The sequence below is a fragment of the Octopus bimaculoides genome, chromosome 8 (assembly GCF_001194135.2).
Source record: "Octopus bimaculoides isolate UCB-OBI-ISO-001 chromosome 8, ASM119413v2, whole genome shotgun sequence".
NCBI lineage: Eukaryota > Metazoa > Mollusca > Cephalopoda > Octopoda > Octopodidae > Octopus > Octopus bimaculoides.
In genome coordinates, this window is record NC_068988.1 from 74,712,297 (window position 1) to 74,722,478 (window position 10,182).

Sequence of the window (10,182 nt, forward strand, 5' to 3'; positions counted from 1 at the left end):
GAAATACTTCAAGTCTTTGGTCCTCAAGGCACAGAACATTGGCAAACTTTTTCTTATCTGCTTCCCCTCTGGCTAAGTAAACTTGTCTCCTAGCTTCCCTTCTGGCAGTCTGATACAATTCCCTGCAACCTCCATTCTTCCAGTCCTTCCAAGCCTGTTTCTTTTGTCTAATAACCCTTGACCCTGAAAAGATGAAAGGTAAAGTTGACCTTGGGATTTGAATTCAGAACATAAAGAACCAGAAGAAATGTTGCAAAGCATCTCGTCCCATGCACTAATAATTTTGCCAGCTCATTGCCTTAATAATAGTAATAATGACAATAATAACTTTCAATTTTGGTAATACTCCTTAAAATTTGAGGAGTTTTGGGTAAAATAAATTCTATTAATTCCAATATTTGATGAGTACTTCATTTTATCAGTCCCAACAGGATGAAAGATAAAATTAATCACAGTACAATAACTACATTAATGTAAATAAACAGTAATAACAGAGTGACAGCAAGAATTAGGAAAGGAATAATAATAAAGGTTAGAATGACAATAAGAATTAGACAAGGGCAGTCATAGAACAATCTTACTCGTATAACTTTGAGAGATCCACTGAAGAGCTTGTTTCGTGCTGAAGCCAGTGTACAAACAGGATTATCATGGGATTCAATAGCTTTTAGCATTTCTAATGTATCAATACTCCAGACCTGCAAACAAAATATTTGAATATATACAAGTACATATACACAGACTAACACATATATGTACTCTATATATACACAGCGCAGTTACACTATGTTTGCAACCACAAACTAACTAGTAACTGGGCAGCAAAGTAAAACACTAAAATTCAAGTGGATTAGATGAGATAGGTTTGAGGGGTTGGTAACAAAAAAATAGATAAAATAAAAGAATTAAAATATTTAAAAAAAACAGAAAAGTTTTTCTCCAACAAAGGGCTCACTCTGAAAATTTTGAAAGGCTTTCCTCACATTATTCTCACTATATTCAACTACAATATTACACTATACTACATTTAACCACACTTTACTCTATCCATACCATACAACTATACATTATACACAAATACAGGGTGTTCAGGCTAAATTTGATGATTTTTGTAATGTCTTCATTTTTCAGGAACAGTTTGATATATTGTTGAACAGTTAACAGTATTGGAGAGCATAAAGATTTGAGTTGTAGTGGAGAAAAAGTTAGTTGACATGGAGGATTGGAAGCCATCTAAATATTGGAAAAGAGTTACCTGTATCATGATGATTCATGCTGGGTGTCAAAGTGCCAACATCACGACTGCTGCTCATTGCTTCATAAACACAATAAATACTGCAAGATGTGACATGGATAGCTTTGATGATGACTATGAAGCCATGTCCAGCAAAAAGGGATACAGCAAGCATTCTGAGTTTGCCAGAGTTTGTCCAACAACTTCAGGACAAGGTGAAGGAAGATCCAAGCAAGGAAATCTGGGCTTTAGCAAGAAAGATGGATATTGGAGTTGCTGCCATGAAACTGGCCTTGAATGAGGACCTTTGCTACCACTCATGCAATGGGTGCAAGGAACAAATTCTGACAGCCAAGGCCAAGGAGAACCACTTGACAAAAGCAAAGAAGCTTCTGAACAAACTGAGGCATCTTGTTTCTCTCAGATGAGAACTGCCAGAATCAGTCAAAAAACATCCAGAACAGGTTGCTTGCCTACAATCCATGTGATGTTCTATGTATCATGAAAATCAAGTTCCTCTTAAATATCATGATCTTTGGGTATGCCTCTGGTGAGGGTGACATCATGCTGCCCCACATCTCAATTCAGATGGCTATGTGAATCTGCTGGAGACTGTGGTCAAACCCTGGCTGGAGATGGTTGCTGCTGAGACAGTGGGATTTGGCTCCTTGCAATACCTTCATAAAAAGCCAAAAATAGCTGTCAAAGAATTTCTACAACTTCACCAGCTCCAAGCCTCCTAATCCCCCTGATTGTAATCCCATGGATTATTATGTGTTGGGTGCAGCTGAGAAAGACACCAACTGCTCTACTTACAACACCAAGGCCAAGCTAATGGCCAAGATCAAGGAGGTGTTTAAAGATCTTGTCAGGGACACAGTGAGGAACGCATGCACCAGGTTTCAGAGATACTGTGTTTGCTTATCCTTTTATGCAAAATGTCAGATTTAGCCTGAACACACTGTACATCATCATCATCATTGATTAACATCCGCTTTCCATGCTGGCATGGGTTGGATGGTTTGACTGAAGTCTAGAGAGCCAGAGGCTGCACTAGGCTCCAATCTGGCCTGGCAGAGTTTCTACAGCTGGATGCCCTTCCTAACGCCAACTACTCCCAGAGTGTAGTGAGTGCTTTTTACGTGCCACCAGCACAGGAGCCAGTAAGGTGGGCCTGGCAATGATCACATTCGGATGCTTTTTATGTGCCACCGGCACAGGAGCCAGTCATGGGGTACTGGCATTGGCTACGATCGGTTGGTGCTTTTTATGAGCTTTTTACATCACTATATCAAAATTATCTCACCTCCACATTACATGTCTCAATTAATTTGTAACAATAACAATAACATCCATCAACTACCATTCCAACTAGTAGTTTCCGCAGTATATTTCTTCAGAAATAGCTTCTGTAAGATGGTAGAATATGGAGTTAGGGAGATATGGCTGTTATAGTTAACAGACAAAATAACTGCACAAAAGCTCCCAGTAACATGTGATGTTGGATCACTTATAGGTTTCAATGAAGTGTTCTACTTATTCATTAAATTATGATGAAGATGGCTGAATATTCCACAAACATGTATACTTTTAAACTAATTGTCAAGCAGTTTCAGGTGAACTTTGAATTAAATGTACAGTCCATCCAGTGGGGTCTTACACAGTTCCCCTTTACTTAGTTTCCTTGACAAGTCTGGTTTGACCTGAGGCTATGATATAAGACTGTCTGAGGCTAAGACAAAAGAATGTCTGAAGCTATAATAGGAAACTGTCTGAGGCTATGATAAGGGATAGGCAATTTCTATAATATTTTTTAATTAGCTGAGAACCAGGATAGTCTTCTTGGTTACAAAGTGGACAATAAATCTAGAGATCATCAGTTCATATTCTGCCACCAGTAGTACTGCAACATGTCCATGGTTACGAAATATACTTGATCCTTAGTTGTTGAGTATACTTCACTGTTCACAGGTACTGTAGGGTAGTGATATCATTTACAAAGGCTGTGCAGTAAAATTATTAGACATTTAAATCCATAATAAAAGGATTTGCTAGTTTATAGAAGTGAGTTCAATTCCTCCAGTAGAACTCAACCATGACAGAGCAACAAGCCATGTGGATATGTCTCATGTATTAACATCAGAGACCCACTCCTATCCTTGAGAGTGGGATGGATCTGTGATATTAAATCCCTAACCCAATAGAATACAAAAACTGATCCTGAAGTTTGTGGTGTTAAATCAATCATCCTTTATATGGTATGCTACTTTATTGCAGCTGATATCCTCCAATGTTTAAGTTACAAAATTACTCCAAACCATAAAATAATGTGATAACTTGATTAAAGACTTCATCAATCTCCCAGGAATTGTCATACTTTTTCCCTTTTGGAAACTTGAACTTAGTTTTGATATGACTAGCAGAAGATTAAGGCATCTTGAGAAAATGTGAAAAAGTAAATAAAATATATTACTCACAATGATGTTACAGTCATGTGACCCACTGTAGAGTTTGTTTCCATAAACACACAGAGCAAGAACAATACCTGTGTGTCCCTCAAGTGTTTTTGTACATTTATAGCTAGTACTGGTGTCCCACACCTAAAATATAATAAAGGTATAAATGTTATGGAAAATACCAAAAGGCATCACCACATACATGGATTATGTCCTAATTTAGTAAATGTAAACATATTTCAAGGGGAGATTGAAAATGATTGTACTTCTAGTAGAATACCAGGTCATTGGTTTACACCCTGTTACTAACACAGGGTTGTGATCATGGTTAAGCCATTTAGCTGAATCCACCAAGCTCTAAACAGGTAGCTGGGGTGATATAACTTACTACTGTAGGCAATGGTAGTTGAGGACTGACTATGCCAAGTTCAATTCCTGTCATAGACTAGTGTTTTCTACAAGAAGATATTATTTGTCTCACATTTGATTAATGCTAATTAAAGCAGAGAAAGTAGAGGATTGATGGATTTTTATCATTCAGAACAAGGGAATTTAAATATTTTGTTCTTATTGTGAAGGAGTTTCTAACATACAGAAGTCATGGCATTAAAGATAACTCATTGTAATTCTCTAGACAGAGTATCTACAGGATTTTTATTTTCAAGGAAGAATACACCTGATTGGTTTCCAGTTTGACACAGTGGCTTCATGTATAGGAGGAAAATAAAGCTTGTAAAAGAACCTGAACATTCTTTAGTACTATCAATAGGAATTAAACTGTTGGAAGCTACCAAAATCATAGAAATATTCAGTGAATGACAGATGAAGAGAATGTCCTGCAGAGCAAGCTGTATGTAAAATATAGATCAGAAGCCCAAGAATGTTCCATATTGCAATAAGGCATCACATTACAGACAGACTGCTTTGTTCTATGTCCATTTTCCAATGTTAATACAAGTTAGATGAATATATTAACAAGGCATTGTTTTAGAACTGGATGCTTTTCTGTCACTAATCCTTACTTAGTTTTCAAATAAATTTGGTCTTAAGCTGCATATCTATTGTCAGTGGAAGTATGTACACCATATATATATATATATATATATATATATATATATATATATATATATATATATATACTGTAATATCTATACCTAACACTTTGGACAATTCTTATTTCATACATATATATATCAAATTGAATTTAAACATAATACTGGAGTCAACTGCAACCAATATTTCTAGGAACTAAAACTGTTTTTGATGAACATTGAATTCCATTAACTGAAAGAACATTTTAGAAGTAAGAATCATTCAAACATGTGATTAAGAAGGGAAAGTACGTACCTTGATTGTTTTGTCTGAAGATCCACTGTACAAGTAATCACCAAAGACACACAGACACCATACAGGACCCTGAAATGTTCAACACTGATATACAAATATGTCTGACATTGTATTATATAAGCATACAGTCTCAGGTATTCGGAATGAAGAAAGAATGGTAAGAGGCAGTATGCCTGGCATTTGTAGCTGTATTCAGCATTAAACAGGGAACAATTCCAAAGACCCATATTGTAAATTAGTTTGATGAGAACATAGCATTGCAGCCACCCCACCAGCGGCCACCAGCCACATCCCACAACCACTGCCATACAACCATCAGTCACACCACCACTGTCAACATAACTGATGATATACTACTGTTACAACTTCTGAAATAGGTAAATATATGAAATGTGAGGAGTATGTGTGGTTGGGGTATTATCTGGAGGACATATATCTCATTTCACTTCTCACAAAGTTATCAACCTCAGTGATTTCTTTGTTCACAACACTTTGTAACTCTTTTACTCATCCCATGCTAATACTATTGGTGCAACAGCTGAGTGTTTTACAATCATCAACCCTCTTTATCAATTTGTCTTATCCCTTACTGATATTGCACACTGACATTCAGATATTCCAAATACTCTCCATCTCTTTCTCACCTTCTAAGTTCTACCAAACTGTAACTGTCATATATGTATCAGGCCATCTAACTAATGTATATCCACATACCACACAGTGTCCCTTAATTCTATACCCATGGCATGTCAGATGATTAGTCAGAGCTCTGCCAGGTTTATACCAACCATACCTGGCATCACATGTGCTTCACTCCTGACCTATCAGAAGTGATAGCTGGATGACGGAAACTATCCTTTAAGGCAAGTCCCTTCACATCAGTACAACCAATGGTTCATTCATAGTATTATTGCAGCCATTTAGGCTGAAAACACAGACTACATGGTCTGTTTCAAATTTTGGCACAAGACCAGCAATTTCAGGGGAGGGGCTAAAACAATTACACCGACCTCAGTGTTCAGGTACTTACTTTATTGACCTTGGCGGAATTTGAATGTAAAGATGGATGAAATACTGTAAAAGCATTTTGCCTGGCATGCTAACCATTCAGCCATCTCGCTGTCTTAACTGACCATTTTATATCAATGCTGGTACAGATTACAGCACCCTCTACACTATACATACATGGCAAATCTTCTCCAATTCTATCTCTTTCCACTCTCCCAGGTCCACCACCTTGCACACATATACAAAGTGTGAAAGTATCTTTGCTCACTTCAAACCAACTAGACTGCTGGCCCTGACAGTTGTCCCTACCCTTCCTTTCAAACACTGTACTTCAAAACTGGTCCCTACACTCACCTAACTCTTCAATCTCTCCCTCTCTATAGGGTGTAATAGGTGATCATGAGAAACACATAAACAGTATGCCCCATTCTCCATAAAGACAATCTCTCTCGCCCTGACACTTATCCTAAGGTTATGGAGACAGGCATTAACAATGTCTTCAAAACCTTAAGTCACTATCTTCCTTTAATGACCACAAGGATGGTTTCTGAAAAGCTAGATCCATTGGTGACTCACTCCCCTCTATCACCCATCAGTGGGCTCTTGCCATACCAAAATTTGATGAAAGCAATGCTGTCTCCCTCAACACCATCAAAGAAAGCTTTGAACTGCATCTGGCATGCAAATCTCTCTTAAAATATCTCACCTATATGTTCCATCCATCTCTTATCTCTTGGATTAGTATCTTGTTATCATATGCTGTGTGTTAACAGAACTCTTTCTGACCCTTTTTTTGGCATGCCTCAAGTTTCTGTCTTCTGTCTCTTGCTTCTCTACATCAATGCCTTATTGATCATCACATCCCCAAAAAACCCATCATTTGATAAAAAAACACTACTCTTTATTATCTACTTTTTCATGCTTGTATGGGTCAGATAGTGTTTACTGAGGCAGATTTTCTGTGGCTGGATGCCCTTCCTGTCACCAACCCTCACCTGTTTCCAAACAAAGTAATATTTTTCTATAGCCAGGTATGTTTTCATTGAATATTGGAAATGAATGACACTGCTTTTATTACACAGACATTCATTTATAATAATCATGTGATGTCAAAGAGACACAAATGTATACACACTCAAATACACACACATGACAGGCTTCTTTCAGTTTGTCTACCAAATCCACTTACAAGACTTTGGTCAACCCAGAGCTATAATAGAAGACACTTGCCCATGGTATCACACAGCGAAAGTGAATCCCAAACCATGTGGTTGGGACTGATGTGTGAGCCATAATGGACCCCTACCTGTACATTAAATTCTTTACTGAGTTTATTGCTGACTCTGTGTGTGTGTGAGTGTGTTTGTGTAATTAGGATGATGATGATATACACACATCATCATCATCATCGTTTAACGTCCGTTTTCCATGCTGGCATGGGTTGGACGGTTCAACTGGGGTCTGGGAAGCCAGGAGGCTGCACCAGGCTCCAGTCTGATCTGGTAGTATTTCTACAGCTGGATGCCCTCCCTAACACCAACCATTCCGGGAGTGTAGTGGGTGCTTTTTACGTGCCACCAGCATAGAGGCCAGATGGGGCTGGCATTGACCAAGATTGGATGGTGCTTTTTACATGCCACCGGCCCAGAAGCTAGTCAAGGCAGTGCTGGTATCGGCCATGTTCAGATGGTGCTTTTTATGTGCTACCAGCAAGGGGATCACAACTACAATTTCCATTTGATTTGATTTTGATGTACTTGACTCAACAGGTCTCTTCAAGCATGGCATGTCATGCTACAATTCAAGGTACTTTTGAGTGGGCTGCTTATGCAACACTGGTGTAGGTTACAGCTGTGAACTCACTTTATTTGCTGGGTCTTCTCAGTCACAGCACATCTCCAGAGGTCTCAGTCTTTTGTCATTGCCTCTGTGAGGCCCAACGTTTGAAGGTCATGCTTCACCACCTCATCCCATGTCTTCCTGGGTCTCCCTCTACCCCAGATTCCTTCCACTGTTTGGGAGTGCCACTTCTTCACACAGCTCTCCTCGTCCATCCACAGTACATGACCATACCAGCGCAAACGTCTCTCTTGCACGCCACATCCAATACTTCTTATGTCTAACATTTCTCTTAGGGCGCTTACACTCTGTTGTGTGTGCACACTGACATTACACATCCTGCGGATCATGTTAGTTTCATTTCTTTTGAGCCTATGCATGTCTTCAGCAGTCACGGCCCAGCAGTCATGTCTTCAGCAGTCACTGCTGTGAAGCATGGCAGTTTGCACACATGCATTGTACAATCTACCTTTCACTCTGAGTGAGAGGCCCTTTGTCACCAGCAGGGCTTTCTGAACTTTGCCCAGGCTATTCTTATTCTAGTGGTAACACTCTCTGAGCATCCAACCCCACTACAGAATTGGTCACCTAGGTAGCGGAAGCTAGCAACTACTTCTAGTTTCTCCCCCTGGCATGTGATGGAATCTATTTTCTGGGCATCTCCTGCACACGAAAGCTATCTTCCCGGTTAATGTTCCTTTGATGTTGCTGCACCTCTTATGTGTCCATAGCTTACACTGAGTACATCTTATGGAGTTTCTACCTACACCTTTTCTACAGATCAAGCAGGGCCACCTATCTGAAGGGGTGTGTGATGTGTTCGCCTTCCTACTTACTAGAACTTTGGTCTTTGCAACATTGACTCTAAGGCCCTTGGATTCTAAATTTTGCTTTCACACCTTAAATTTCTGCTCTAGTTCTGGTAGTGATTCTGTTATGAGGGCCAGGTCATCAGCATAGAGGAGCTCTCAGGGGCAACCTGTCTTGAATTCCTCTATTATTGCCTGGAGGACTATGATGAATAAGAGGGGGCTGAGGGCTGATCCTTGGTGGATCCCTACTTCTACCCGGAATTCTTCACTATACTCATTGCCAACCCTAACCTTACTAACGGCATCTCTGTATAAGGCCTAACCCTAACTTTATTAACCATTCATCAATCCTCAGTTTCTGCATCGCCCATCAGATAAGGGATCGGGGGACCCTATCAAAGGCTTTCTCCAAGTCCACAAAAGTCAAGTATAGGGATTTATCTTTGGCTATAAGCAACTGACAAGAAAGTGAGTAATAAGTGCCACATTAGTGGATGGACAACTTTTAATTGCTAAGTGCTCTTAGTACAGTTGCAGTGGCTTCATGTGATAATATTTGCAATTATTTAGGTGCAGTTATAATAATACTGGTGATTTAGCCATTTTTATTAGACTAATGTTGTTTTCACAATATAAAATCTCATTTTACATCTTGTTTACATTCAGTTTAACATAAATGGCTAACTCCAGTTGAATAACTGCAAATTTTTATTTGTACAAAACCAATGGTACAGTCCTAAGAGCACTTGGCTCTTAAAAGCTGTAAAAAAGTTAGTGCAAAGACAAAAGTTAAGTGGGTTAAAGGAAGCAATCAGGTAGGGATCAAAAATTGGTTATTCCCTTCTTTCTATTAATAATAATCAAGAGTTCTACATTTTTCTGAAAAAACTTTAACATCACTTACCTGATGCCCAACAAATGTTCCACGACATTTGAACATTCGTTGTGGATCATCATAACCTGAAAGTGGACAGACAACTCTTGCTTAGTGTTGTTTACCATGATTAAAAAATTTGTGTATGTGTGTGTTTATTGTTGTTTATTTTGAAGAAAAATTTGATAAAGCAAACCATATGATCTAAGATAGTCCAGTCGTCACAATCCTACATTAACCAATACTAAAAGCTTTTATCATAGAGTAGAAGAGGTTTCAGGCAAATATTTAAAATATGTGCAAATATCTGTATTAATATAAACAAACAAAAGATATTTTATGTAATATATCTGTGAATGACACCTCTCATCTTTATTAAAGTCACTTTATAGTAAGGAATATTTTATATAAAAGTCGTTTAAAATTATGCCTTGATACAACACAAATAATTACTTATTTCAATTATTTCAGGTAATCTAGCTGAGGATAAATCAGAGGAGCATAAAACACACGCAGATGTATACAGACAGACAGATGAATATGTAGATAGACATACAAACAGACAGCTGGGTATGTATGTGTATGTATGTATATATATATATATATATATAT

General features: G+C 38.3%; 1 protein-coding gene across 3 annotated transcripts in view; it reads right to left on the reverse strand.

The window, feature by feature from the left end:
- The window catches only part of LOC106872578 (E3 ubiquitin-protein ligase TRAF7), a 201,076-nt gene that overhangs the window by 16,135 nt on the left and 174,759 nt on the right, over positions 1-10,182 (reverse strand). For all 3 annotated transcript variants that reach the window (XM_052970187.1, XM_052970186.1, XM_052970189.1), the window contains 4 exons: positions 9,601-9,656; positions 5,038-5,106; positions 3,712-3,834; positions 582-698 (listed from right to left, as the gene is read on the reverse strand). In XM_052970187.1, coding sequence (XP_052826147.1) covers positions 582-698; positions 3,712-3,834; positions 5,038-5,106; positions 9,601-9,656 — 365 coding nt within the window. The remainder of the gene's footprint in view (positions 1-581; positions 699-3,711; positions 3,835-5,037; positions 5,107-9,600; positions 9,657-10,182) is intronic.